At 35.4% G+C, this 13,614-nt stretch overlaps 2 protein-coding genes and 1 pseudogene across 4 annotated transcripts; 1 reads left to right on the forward strand and 2 right to left on the reverse strand.

Annotated features, from left to right (window-relative positions):
• Nucleotides 1-52: 52 nt before the first annotated feature.
• LOC108993311 lies at nucleotides 53-2,251 on the forward strand. Of its 2 annotated transcripts, none has more exons than XM_018968190.2 (3): nucleotides 53-667; nucleotides 973-1,158; nucleotides 1,933-2,251. In XM_018968190.2, exons 1-3 carry the CDS (start codon nucleotides 212-214, stop codon nucleotides 2,218-2,220), a joined length of 930 nt encoding a protein of 309 aa, XP_018823735.1. In that variant the 5' UTR covers nucleotides 53-211; the 3' UTR covers nucleotides 2,221-2,251. The 2 variants fall into 2 exon arrangements, with proteins under 2 accessions (XP_018823735.1, XP_018823736.1); XM_018968191.2 differs by having other exon boundaries at nucleotides 1,279-2,033.
• Nucleotides 2,252-3,232: 981 nt separating this feature from the next.
• Nucleotides 3,233-4,236, reverse strand: LOC108993312 (annotated as a pseudogene).
• A 1,204-nt stretch (nucleotides 4,237-5,440) lies between these two features.
• LOC108993316 (lysine histidine transporter-like 8) lies at nucleotides 5,441-9,471 on the reverse strand. Of its 2 annotated transcripts, XM_018968196.2 has the most exons (6): nucleotides 9,172-9,471; nucleotides 8,948-9,081; nucleotides 7,431-7,567; nucleotides 6,622-7,058; nucleotides 6,374-6,505; nucleotides 5,441-6,227 (listed from the first exon to the last, which is right to left on the reverse strand). In XM_018968196.2, exons 1-6 carry the CDS (start codon nucleotides 9,277-9,279, stop codon nucleotides 5,742-5,744), a joined length of 1,434 nt encoding a protein of 477 aa, XP_018823741.1. In that variant the 5' UTR covers nucleotides 9,280-9,471; the 3' UTR covers nucleotides 5,441-5,741. The 2 variants fall into 2 exon arrangements, with proteins under 2 accessions (XP_018823741.1, XP_018823740.1); XM_018968195.2 differs by having other exon boundaries at nucleotides 8,948-9,471.
• Nucleotides 9,472-13,614: the final 4,143 nt, after the last annotated feature.

A 13,614-nucleotide genomic window follows, 5' to 3' on the forward strand; every position in this document is an offset into this window, starting at 1 on the left:
TTAAAAAATAATATTTAAAACTATCTCTTCTATCTATCAAACCGCACCGATATCTCTTGCACCTTCGTGCTCTGCGTTATCTGTCAGACTGCCACTTCCTTTCTTGGATATATAACAAATAAAAATACAGAAAATATAACCCTCGGGCACAAAGCCATATCCCCTATCTTCCTTAATCCTTCACCGTGTCTCTGTGTCCGCGTGTGTTTTTATGGCGATGGCAATGCACGCGAAGTCAGACTCGGAGGTGACGAGCGTGGACCAGGGTTTGTCACCGCCGCGCTCTCCTCGGAGGCCCGTCTACTTCGTGCAGAGTCCCTCGAACCACGACGTCGAAAAAATGTCTTACGGTTCGAGCCCCATGGGCTCCCCCCACCACTACTACCACTGCTCGCCGATCCACCACTCTCGCGAGTCCTCCACCTCGCGGTTCTCCGCGTCCCTCAAGAACCCCAGAAACCCATCCGCCTGGAAGAAGATACAGAAAGAGCCACAGTCTGACGACGACTGCGACGATGACGACCACGAAGGTGGAGTCTTCGAGGGTCCGTGCCGCAGAGTGAGGCTGTACTTCTTCTTCGTTTTTCTCTTCCTGCTGCTTTTCACGATCTTCTCATTGATTCTGTGGGGTGCGAGCAAGAGTTACGAGCCTAAAGTATTCGTTAAGGTAGAGTCCCTTTGTTTTCATTCATTTCCTTCTCTCCCCGGTATTGATCATCCGTTTCGAGTTCAATAGTACAATAGGCTCGACTCAGTTTTTCGGTTCATGGTTTCGTTTACCCCAGAAATCGTGGGATCATATGCCGTTGCGTTGTACAAATTATTCCTTGAATCCCGCAAACATTTAGCTTTTTGCTTGTTTATTTGCTGGATTGTTTATAGATGTATCAAATAAATTGTTGCCTTTTAAATATTACTAAGAGATAAAGCAGATAAAAAGAAGCGTATCTTTTGGTTTTTGTCTTTGGGCAGAACCTAGTTTTCGAGAACTTCAACATACAGGCGGGGAATGATCACTCAGGGGTACCAACAGATATGCTCTCGTTGAATTCGACGGTCAAACTCTTGTACAGAAATCCAGCCACGTTCTTCGGCGTCCATGTCACGGCCACCCCTTTCGAACTTCACTATTACCGGCTCCAACTTGCCTCGGGAGAGGTCTGTACAATTTGCATGCTTAATTAATGCACTTTTAACCGTGCTAGATTAGGTTTACAAGCTCGGAAAGTCTTTTTTTACCCCTTTTTAACATTTCATTCTTATTGTATACATGGGTAGTATGGTCCTTCAGAAGGTCTTCTTGGAGTGGGGTCAGACTGTTCTTGGTTTTGTCATGTTGGGAGGTGGGACGCAGCAGAAGAAATTGAATTTGATTGGTACTTTCTTTATTATATTGCCTGAAAAAGCCTGTTTCAAGGCTGCACGAAGCAGAGCCCCAGCCCAGCTGTTTATCAAAAGAGCACCAGGGTTAGGGTCCATTATGTTGTATTTACTTGGCTTGTCCTTTAGGGTCTCGTGTTCTTGCCCCCTTGGAAACTTCCTGCGTTTGTCCGCGTGGAAAATCAATGGTCATTTAATCCATGATGGAAACTGATGTAGACTAGAACGGTTGGAAGTTGAGTCCTACTTCAGCGAATAAAAAGTAAAATCCAGATGAAGAAAGCATCTTGCCATGTAAGAGAGGAAAGGTTTAGAAGTTTAAACGAGGGGTCATAATCGCGCTAAAAGCTATTTATGAACAAGTATCGATTCAACTCATCTCTATCGGCAGTCCTTATTCCCTGATAATTATTAGGGCTCATGTCTTCATTACCCTCTCTAATAACATAGTGTTTCCATAAGGATATACTGGACATGCTGTTGGTTCGCTCTATTCCCTATTAATAATGTTTTCATTTTTTTTTTTTTTGGGGTGACGGATCGATGAAATAGATGAAAAAGTTCTATCAGCCAAGGAAGAGTCAGCGAGCCGCAGTGACGGTGGTTCTAGGGCATCAAGTGCCACTCTATGGTGGGATTTCGGCAATCCCAAGCGTGAGAGACCACCATGAGAAAGTAGCCATTCCTATGAACTTGACATTTGTGATGAGGTCGAGGGCCTACATTCTGGGTAGACTAGTAAAGTCTAAGTTTTATACAAGAGTCCGATGCTCTGTAACTCTTAGAGGCAGTAAACTGGGCAAACCCCATAATTTGACACATTCATGTATCTATCATTGAATGGCCTACACCTTCTTGTCTTTCCAATTTATATGAATTGTCTCAGTGAGTAATTACTTCTCAATTTTCCGCCTGTAGATGATTTTTGTCATTCTTATTCGTAAAAATTTGATGTACTAAGTATATTTCAATCTAGTCCTCGGTTTTTTGGTTGTTTATTACTTAAAAAATGGATGATGGGACTCAAGAGCAGATTTTCACTTTCTTTTCCAATGTAAATCTCATTAGTTCTATGTAAGATACATTATGTAAAGTAGGAGCTGCTGGCCACTGATTCTGTGGGAGGCATTTCCCATGAAGTGTCTATCATTTTTTATTGTTGAATCTAGAATCCCTCAGGAAGGTTGGTTTTTTTATGTGATAGTTGGACATCTGGATTCATATTGTAACTGTTATGTAAAATTTATTACAGTTAGAAATTTGCACCAATTGCAAAGAATCTCGGTTCAGTCATCACTGAACTGATGACGGCACTAGAAGTAGATCTCACAAGTTCCTGAAGACAATTGGCATAGCTGGAATTTTAGAGGTGGTTATTTTTGTTGTTGATAATTGTCATGACTCATGACATATTTAATTGAAAAATAGGATATCTTTAGGCTTTCATTGACATCTGCAGAACATCGTCACACTGTGCTAGGGCCTGTATATGCCGATGACATATATGTTCCTTATTCCTTTGAGGAAGATTGTAGAAGCTTAGAAATACCTTCTTAGGAGAGGAAACAACTCTTACAAGTCTTTTAGTTTGTTGCTAATGTGATGAACATACTTACTATTCAGTAAAACATCGACACATATTGAAATGCTTGTGCTGTAAATGTTGCACGGGGTTTAGTGATATTGTTTGCAGCTTCTTAGAATCCTGTTTTATATTTTCTATTGTATTTAACAGCGTATGTACGTATATCTGTTCCTTCTGTTGTTTTTATATCTGTGAACACAGAAGCCTGTGATTTGATTGCAGCCAACTCAGGCATTAGGCTTTAAAGAAGTGCTTCCCTGACGAGAAGCGGAGACTAAACAAGAGTTCCCGTTCCCATTTCAAATTTTCAGTTGAAGGCTAACCAGATGAAAATTTTGGCCCGCAAAGACAGCCTTCATGAGCCATTAAGCAAAACACACAACGTCTACAGAGTGGGGAAAAAAAAAAACTACATCTAAAAAACTAGAAATCACCAAATCAAGACTCATGCATACATATGAAGCAAGCTGCACGGGAAATGTGCGCGATGAAAATTCCTTTCCAGGTTCCATTTTAGTCAATCCTTCTTCTCTTCATTCCTCTGGCACCCAGGCAGCTTCTCCTTAATTTTCTCCAAGATTCCTTTCTTCTCCTTTGGTTCACCTTCAGGGCTCATTTGCTTCACACCCTTCGGAAGCGCCTTCTTCCGGCTTCTTGTGTTGTCCTGGAAGTTTTTCTTTGATTTTCTCTAAAAACCCTTTCTTTTCCTCTGGGTGTGTTGCTTCTGCATTTGCTTTTTCATTGCCATTGTCAGCTGGAATGAATGTTTCGTTGTGCTTGGTATCTTCCTCTCCTTTTTGGCCTGATATTTTTTTCTTCAACCCTTTCATCTTGTTCTTTTTCTTCTCTCCTCCATCGTCTTCATCGCTAGACTGCACATTTCCAAAGCAGGCCGGATATTCTTAGTTAATAATGACAAAATTGACTTGTGTTTATAGAACAATCTACGGTCGGTTTCTTCTCCTAGTTACGCTATCCTATCGACGTGCTGCCGTAAATAATCAAATTATAGCTTACCGAGCCGGACTTGCTTTCAGACTGGCGGAGCTCTTCCAAGAGATTGGGCTTCTCTTCCTCTTCCATTGGTTCAGCATCCGTCACGGCCACATCCTCTTGAGGTCTCTTGTCTTCTTTCTTTTCTAAGAACATCCCAGTACAAAACACTGATTCTCCGGCCACCTTTGGGGCTGCCTCATCTTCCTGGGCTTTAGAATGCTGATCTGCCATGGTTATAACGTTAGCAATGAAAATGGACAATAAATGATAATGATAATGATAATGATAATTACTAACACTGCTGGGTTTTTACAGTAGGAAGTGGTGCTATTTATAGAAGAATCCAAGGTTAGTCCAACTCAAGTTGAGAGAACATAGCTGATGAGGCATTCTATTTTACTGCGTTGGTTCAATAAAAGAAAGGAAATATGCTCAAAGTGCTTGTTAACGCGCTCTAACAATGCATGATTTAGCAACAATGCGAATAATTCGAGACGGACTTAACTTTCTTTGTGAATGTGTGCTGCACGAAAGTTGAAAATGTGTGATGCAGCATTCAAGGCATTGCTTGCAACTGGGTATGGTTTGCATTGAACAGGGCTTGCATGGCTCTCCTGTTGGCCATGGGGAAGACAAAAGACAAAGCGAACGGGGGTCGGTATAGTCGGTCCGCTGTTACCAAGAGGTTCCTCTCCTCATGGTTGCCAATGGGGGAGGTTCCAAGGTTAGGAATTTGATTCCTTCGAACTTAGTACTGATTATATATAAAGAACTTCAAAGGCTCAAGAAACATTTAAGAGCTGTATCAATCAGTAATTTCATGGTAAGAAACCATGGGAAACAAGCACTTGGATTTACTGTTATGCTTCGACCCTCCTAATTTTGTCCAAATACTGATTACTAGTTAACTGTTAGCTCACAAAAACTGCAATATATATCGCTTTGTAAGACAGTCTATACTATGTTGTCTTTAGGCCTTTAAAAATCTATGCTACGCTCCGAATTAAACTCGAAGCATCTCTATTTTCATTTAGATTCTGCTTACGTTCTCTGTATTCTGATAGTATGCTTGCATAGCTAGAACTTGGTTATGTTCCGTATTCTCAGGTTCAGCCTATTTCAGCTTCTTATGTTTGCTCTACAATGCATCTTTTTTTGCCAAATAAATGCATGATCTAGAAACTTGATGCTAAGATGACATGGTCCATCTGATTCCCATATCATAAAACAGAAAAAGATTCATTGAAAGCAATTCTTCTTGTCGGCATAAAATTTGCCAATCATATAATTAATCCAGAACCCTAACAATTATATACTTTAACATGATTTCACATCCTTCCCAAGTTCCCATGCATGGTCAACTCACAGATGAAGCAAATGCCGCACTTCCTAGCAATTTGCTTAGCCGTATCACATGGGCTCATAAACATTATTATCGAAGGAGATCCTTAGTTTGTAATATCCACAATAAACAGCACCTTCCTAAACAAAGTATCATTTGCTCATCAGATCCATCTGTGACACATGATTTCTCTGTTTCGAAGGCATCTAAAGTCCATAGAGCAGCAAATGACACAACACTTGTGTCACAATGCTACTTCTCTGTCAATATGATTGGCGCAAATCCCCCTATCATCAATACCTCAATAATATCATACTGCTATAATCTGATATTAGTTCTCCCAGCATTTTTATCTTTTGCCTTGAGAGAAGAAAAAAAGTAAAAAAGAGGATATGTAAATTACATGCTTTAAATTACATTAAAGATGATCTCCTTTTGTCAAGGCTTGAGGAAATTGGCAGTTAAGCCTTTGTCGGCTAAAGTCCAGGCGGCTGCAACAGCTAAAAGAACACTAAAAACAACGCCGAAGCAACCGAGCCCCAAGTTTAGACACCACACGAAACCATTCGGGCGCGGTTTCTTCATGGAAAGCCACATGAAACAGGGATAAGCAAGCGTCAAAGGCAACGTGATACCTCCAATCAGAGGAGCTAAGCTTCCCAAGAATGGAAAAGCCACTGCTACAAAGAAAATCAGCCCTCCAAAGAACAGCCGGATCCCTATGCGAACCCACCTCGGGCAGCGCTGCTTCTTCTTGGATGTGTACCTGGCTTCCAAGTTGTCAAAAACTGGCATGGCGTAGACTTGGAATGTACATAAGCAGTTCGCCAAAAATAGTATGTAGATGAAGCCCATCGTGTACTTCGAGGTGTTGGGTCCGTGGACTTGCGAAAAGGCAGTCAGCAATCCTCCATTATAAGGTACCTGGAATAATTCAGAGTAAACATGCACATTCTCATTAAGTAGGAATATTATTGTTTCTCCCCAAGGCGAGAACAGAATGCATGGCTTGTCCATGTCCTACAACAGAGGCAAGAGTAGACAAATATCATAATTGGAAATTTTCTTGCCTTGTTTCCATAAACCCAAAATCCAGCGATTGCGAGGGGAAGTTGGCACATGGCAATTATTAGATAAGATACTGCCACTCCTTTGCACATTGGCTTATGGGATGAGTGTTTTGGACTCGAAGGCAATGTTCCCTGCAACAGTACATACAAGTTTAATACAACATGGAAATTTGAGGTATTCTTACCAAGCTCTAAGATTAGATTATGACCGACCTCAAGTTTAATAAAAAAGGTAGGGAATGCTCTACCTGTATCTCAAGAACAAGATTATGACCTCTGAAAGCAAGAGCAATGATCCCAAGAGCATTGAGAATATTGCTTATTTTGCTCATGTCAGAGTTGGCAATCTCTGGGGGACTGTAGGAGACGCCACTGGGCTTTCCCTTGTGGATGGAGAGAACCCAAATCATAGTAGAATAGAGGACGGCAGTGATGGCCCCGATCAGAGACAGGCCGGTCAGAGAGTTGAGGTTTGGCAACTGGGCTATAAGAATTGCCATGCACGTAAACACCAAGAACCACTCTGCACCGCTCAATGACTTGGCAAGACAAGTGGCCTCACCATTACACATGGTTTTGAACAAGAGCTTCAGGGTCCCACCACCAGTGATGATCAGCATGGCACAAGTGCCCCCAGATAAATACATCGTCGGGAATATGGCGAGCAATTTCCCTAGCTTTGCACCTAAATATATATACATACGCCCGTATGTCTTCTTAGTCAAGACTTGTACAATAGTGCTGGATAAAATTCTTCAGGTAAATACATTCATTCGGTTTTCTTGAAAAACTCTTGTATAAAAAACCAATCGAAATAAATTTTTAGTATCTTTTGCTTTATTAATAGATTCTAATATACTTTTCATCAAAATCTATTAATTAATTAAAGCTTTTGACTTTAGTACTGATGGTTAAGGCACGCATACTTCGTATAGACTTGTAAATAGAATAACATCTTTGCCAAATGTTGAAAACTTAAAAAAAGATTGTTAAAATTGCAAGATTTTTTAGATCTTAAAGAAAAGAAAATATATAAACGTGCGGTGTATATACTAACCGAATGCAGCAATAGCAAGTTGAAGATATCTGCTGTAGCGGACTGATCCAGGGAGTGGTTGGTGGAGGCGGACGAGAAGACATATGGTGTAGAGCTGCCACACGTATGCTAGTAACCAACATGTGACGCCCCATGCCCTGCAACCGATCGAAATGGACAAAACATGAAAATATTAGAGAATTATCTTCGAGATAAAGGCAAAATTGGGACGGAGACTCTTGACAATTTAATGCAGTACGTCAGATTGTAAAATTATTTTTATTATAAAATAGATCTATTGAATCACATGAAAATATGTTAATTTATGAATTTATTTTTATATATATGTAGCACTTCTCATATATATAGGTACTATTTGTATTGAGATGAAATTAGATAATTTTATATAAAAATTAAAAATTAAATAAAATATTATTAAAATGTTATTATTTTTAATAATAATATTATTTTAAAAACATTCTAATAATATGAGATGTAACATTTTAATCTTTCACTATCAGACAGGATATTACTCTAACCACTGTATACAACTTGGAGGACTTGAGAAAGCCGACTGGGTAGCTAGGTGGTCCAGTACGAGGACTTGACTGGGCCGAGTCAAGTGGGAAATTAATACAACACAAAACATTTAATTCCGTAAACATATAATCTGAATCGATGTAAAAAATCTGGTAAAGAAAACTTAGTACACTCTTCGTTCTTTAATTACTTATTTAGATTTGTATTTGAATAGTGTTTGAAAAAAAAAATGAGATGAGATAAAATGATGTAGCATGAGATGAAATTATTTCCAAGTCATCACCTCTTAATTAGCACATGATCTAACATATAATATGGCCTGTACGTACGTGTGCTTTTCTTGAAGATAGTAACGTTAAAAAAATAATTTAATGCCATATAAACAATATGTATATACATACATGAGTACTTGGCCTGGTAACCACCAATAAAATGATCTTGTGCTTCGCACAACACCAACACCAGATTTTTGGATGAACTTCCAATCTAGCTAGAAACGATGAGGGGGTCGGTATATATAGATCGACTTTATTAATTAGATCCACGTCTTCATGGAGTCAACTGGGAAGCTGCTGGCCTGGAGGCCGGAACGCAGTTTCCAGCAAGCAAATAAAGACTAGCAAAGTCTCAAAAAGTTGAGGGATCACCCTTTTTTATTCTCTAAAATGAAATAAATACACATGTTAAAAAAGCACATGGCCAACCTAGACTCTGAAAGTCTGCAGGCCTGCCTGTCATTAGAGCCACCTCGTAGTCAGCAAATTCATACTCGATCTTGTTTAGAACAGTTTTGGTTTCACTGATATCGATCCATTTCATGTGAAATAAAAGCATTGTCTTTCTATCTCGTCGACCGAGTTTATTAATAATGGCGTAAACGAGCAAATTTGAGTAGTTGAATCTGACAAAGTAAATCATGGGCCGGATTGAAAAGCTTGCATATAGTTTTCCGAACGAAATCTCTCACAGAAGGAAAAGAAAAAGGAAAGAAAACTTACCATCCAAGTGTGCCAAATGCAACAGGAAGCAAAAGGGCCTGCATTCCAAACCCAGAGCAGAGTAAATGAAAGGTGACAGAAAAGGTGTTGCCATTCCTGGATTCAGTGATGGGAAGCCAAGCTTCTTGTTCGTTCTGCTCGTAACCTTGCCAATCTTTAGATCCAGTACGAGAAATCTCTCTCGAGACTAGACTATTTGTAATATTGATGTTACTGGTAATTACCTGCAACACCAGATGATCTTCTAGGCTTTTGGTACCATTGGAAGGGTGGATAGGCACTATGTCTGCAGGTCCGTAATTATAATTTGCTTCCAAAACCAGCTCTCCCATGGCTGCCTTTCACTATATATTCTGAAGTAATTGGTACAGACTTCAGAAAGCCACGCTCCTAAATATATCTATGCAGGCAAAACTCAGTTGAACATTTGGAAGTGGGTGTCGCAATTTAAAGCGTTCATGGTTGGTGGGGGATTACAGTGACTGCCTGATCAATGGTGGAGTTGTCTGGTCCCTGTGCCTGTGGAGCACTCGCTATGTATATATTTCATACCAATTCCAAATTAATTATAATTTCTAAAGAGATTAGAAGAAATTATATATCATGCATGTTGTTTTGGCCTTGGGACTTGTCGACATGATCATCTAGAGGCAGCCCCGGTCAATGTGGTGGGTGGTCATGATGATGAGTAGGTTTGCATGAAAGCGTATATATGTATATGACTTGGATTATTCGTCAAGAGTGACATCATGATACTGATATAATCCTGTGACGTAAAAGTACTACGACCCACATGACCTTTATAATTCCTTTTTTTTTTTTTTTTTTTTCCCGTGTATACGGGGCATTAATTTTATTCAATTTTATATATAAAAAAAAATTACTATTTTACCTCTTACTTTAACGGTTTAAAGTGATGGCTTGATTTTTTATTTTTTATTTATTTTTTTATTTAATGATTAAGAAAATAATTTTAAATATATTGATGTATTTTTTAATTTTTTTAAAATATTAAAATATTTAAAATATATAAATTAGAAAATTAAAAAAAAACACTATCGGTCAATTTGAGCGGCTACTCTGAACGAGTGGCCTGACTCATCAAAAAAGACCAAGCAAGATACATGCCGAACGTATACCCAAACTAAAATCCGGATTTTAAATACAGATCAAAACTGATTAGTCTAGTCCAGACCAGGACATAAACCCTGATGAAATTCCAGGTTCCTAGTTCACTTTTTTTTTTTTTTGGATGTTGAAGTAAGTTGAGTTGAGTTGAGTTGAGTTGAGATGATAAATTATTGTTAGAATATTATTTTTTAATATTATTATTATTTTAGAATTTGAAAAAATTGAATTATTTATTATATTTTATATTAGAATTTAAAAAAATTATAATGATGAGTTGAAATGAATTGAGATGAAACTCACCCATGTTTCAAACGTACAGCTTATCTCCTGGGTCATGTCCATTGTCTCAGGTGAAAAGCTGAAAACGTTTGAATCTGCAAACTCTCTGCCCCAAGAATATTGGCCTCCTTTAATGACTCTTGAATGCAGAGAGTAAAGTAATAACTCTTGGATCTCAATGGCCTCTCGTAGTAGGTCAGACGATTCAGACCAATTAAAATCGTTATCACACTTTCACCCGACCTAATTTACACTTGCTTAAAAACACTTGCTTAACCATTAAATAAAAAAAATAAAAAAATAAAAAAATATAATTCGGTGAAAATTTTCGGTAAGAAATTTAAGATTGTGTTTGGATGTTGAAGTGAGTTGAGTTGAGATGATAAAATATTATTAGAATATTATTTTTTAATATTATTATTATTTTAAGATTTGAAAAAGCTGAATTGTTTATTATATTTTGTATTAAGATTTAAAAAAATTATAATGATGAGTTGAGATGAGTTTAGTAACCAAACTCACCTGAGTAGAAATATTATTTTCCATTGAGTAATCCAAACCATTGGAAATTGGAATTAAAGACTGCAGGCGTGATCCTAACCAATGAACCATCACTCTTCATATCATCAATATTCTGTTTGACAGTACCCAGATCATCATCAGACATAAACATCAGGGAAAAAGAAAAGAAAATGATACTAGAATTTTTTTTTAATTTTAATTATTTATATATTTATTTTTTTAATTTAATAATTAAAAAATTAATTTTTAATGTATTAATATATTTTTTAAATATATTTAAAAAATAAAAAATAAAAATAAAAAAATAATTTTATACTAACAGACACGCCCAGCAATTAAAGTGGCACGCTAGCACTACTCTAAACATCAAAGTTCAGCAACATTTGTGACCATGTGGATATTATTTTAACATAATCAATATTGGTATTAAAAGATATTCAAATTAAAAAGAAAATAAATTGAGTTCTGGATTTAAAAAACACAGTACCGTAATTTTGTAACCTAGGTTCACGTCTAGATTTGTTTCGGGTCAAAACCCAGAAATGGAATCCAATTTTCATTCTATATCGAGCAAGGTTTTGAGCCGAAAAAAAATTCAATCCGAATGAATAGTCTTAATAAATATATATGATTAGTTGTAGTTGATAATGATATCTCTTCGTATGAATTATTTTATTAATTAAAATGTGATTAAAAACTTAAAACCAAAAAAGAAAAATCCAATTAAATTGGTTTATTGAGTTATATATATACAGTATTAATTGAAACGTTCAAGATTAATCTGAGGTTACGTACTTATTTTGGTTTGAACCTCTAGGTAGGAAATTAATAATTAAGGAGATCAGGAAAATACGATCATAACAGGAAATTAATTAGGAGGATATTATCAATTCCATTGGATTGGGAAAAAAGCTATCTCAATATTTGAACACGTGCAGCTTGATCTTCAGGCCGCCGTTGACGGACGTTTGGTAATTAAGCTGTGCAAGTCTTCCATCTCCTCTTTAAATCACATTACACTTTCTTTTATTTTTTTAAATTTTATTTGATTTTATTTTCTTAAAATAATTGAATTATTCTCATCATCATTCATATAATACACATTAAATAAGAGAAAAAAAAAATAAAAAAAATAACAAAAAAATAATGTGTGGTGTATTAAGCTTATAAATATAAATTTTCTTTTAAATAAAGCAGCCAAACTTGGACTCTTTCGGATTCTACAAATGACGTGACATGATCAATAGGTATATATAAATTAACTATGAATAATGCTAGGGGCACTGCTCAGGACTTTTGTTGTACTTTAGTTATTTTTTTTATATAGATTTTTTTAATAATTTTAAATATTTAAAAAAATAAAAAATATTTACAATATTATTAAAAAATATTTCTTTAATTACTAAATAATATTTTATTTTGTGATTAAAGAAGTATTTTTTTAATGATTTTTTAATGATTTCTAAATTTATTTTATTTTTTAAAAATATTTAAAAGTGTTAAAAAAATTTATGTAAAAAATAACTGAAAAATAAAATACATGACAAAATACATGTTAGAGTATGTGGGAGCCCTAAGCGGGGGGCTCTAGCATTGTCCATTAACTAAAGCAACATTAAGGTCTGTTTAGATAGTGAGATGAGACGAGACGTTCTTAAATGAAAATAAAAAATTAAATAAAAAATTATTAGAATATTATTTTTTTTATTTTATTAATATTTTGAGATTTGATATAGTTGAATTATTTATTATATTTTATGTGAAAATTTAGAAAAATTGTAATGATGAGATAAGTTGAAATGAGATGAGATGAAATGAAATATTTTCACTATCCAAAGTGGGGTAAAGAGTCGAGACAGGTTTAGGAGATGTGATGAGATACAAAATTCTCATATTATTTTATCTCATTATTACATTTTTTTCAAATTATCATATAAAATATAATAAATAATTTAACCTTTTCAAATCTCAAAACAATAATAATATTAAAATATAATATTTTAAACTTTTAAATAAAATATAAAATTTGTATCTCACTTCCAAACCTGCCGAATTTTTGAATAAAGCAATAATTTTATTTAAAACTACTTTTGACTACTACTTTAATTTTTTTATATAAAAAAGGTACTACTTTATTATATATAAAGTTGTGAATTTGATGTAAATAGATTGTGATTAATGTCCGCGCGTATCAAGGTCATATACTTTATAACACGCAACAAATCAGGAAAGCAAGCTAGGCACGTGAAAAGAGTCATGCATGCGTGGAATCACGCCTTGGGTATCACGATTCACGAAAATTGTCTGGTACACGCGGGCGGTACAGTACTTTTCTCTGCAAGAAAAATTGAAAATTATAACCATCCTACCAAACGAAAAAATTAATTAAAATTTAGATAATTTATAAAAAAAAGATTTTACATTAGATTGATTATCCCTAAAATAATTTAAATTTCTACTATAATAATTAATCAAATATAGAGAATTACAATTAATTCACCAAACATTAAAATAATAATTTTTCACTCTAATTAAATTTAATCAAAATTTTATTTTATTAACATTAAATGACATTTGAAAATATGATTTTTTTAATATTAATTTAATTAGAATATAATTATTATTAATATTAAATTGGTAGAATTATAAAATGTGATACAAATAAATTAAATAAAAAAATTATTAATTTAATAATATTTTATTATTATATAGAAAATAAATGACTAATTTAATAT

Source organism: Juglans regia, chromosome 13, assembly GCF_001411555.2.
Source record: "Juglans regia cultivar Chandler chromosome 13, Walnut 2.0, whole genome shotgun sequence".
NCBI lineage: Eukaryota > Viridiplantae > Streptophyta > Magnoliopsida > Fagales > Juglandaceae > Juglans > Juglans regia.

What these genes read in the sequence shown, in the direction of transcription:
- LOC108993316 (XM_018968195.2), bottom strand. Translation starts at nt 9,279, where the DNA reads ATGGGAGAGCTGGTTTTGGAAGCAAATTATAATTACGGACCTGCAGAC. An exon ending in GCATTTGGCACACTTGGATG is followed by an intron (nt 7,568 to 8,947) that starts GTAAGTTTTCTT and finishes GATCGGTTGCAG; the next exon opens with GGCATGGGGCGTCACATGTT. An exon ending in TTTGGGTTTATGGAAACAAG is followed by an intron (nt 6,228 to 6,373) that starts GCAAGAAAATTT and finishes GAATTATTCCAG; the next exon opens with GTACCTTATAATGGAGGATT.
- LOC108993311 (XM_018968190.2), top strand. Translation starts at nt 212, where the DNA reads ATGGCGATGGCAATGCACGCGAAGTCAGACTCGGAGGTGACGAGCGTG. An exon ending in AGCCTAAAGTATTCGTTAAG is followed by an intron (nt 668 to 972) that starts GTAGAGTCCCTT and finishes GTCTTTGGGCAG; the next exon opens with AACCTAGTTTTCGAGAACTT. An exon ending in TCCAACTTGCCTCGGGAGAG is followed by an intron (nt 1,159 to 1,932) that starts GTCTGTACAATT and finishes TCGATGAAATAG; the next exon opens with ATGAAAAAGTTCTATCAGCC.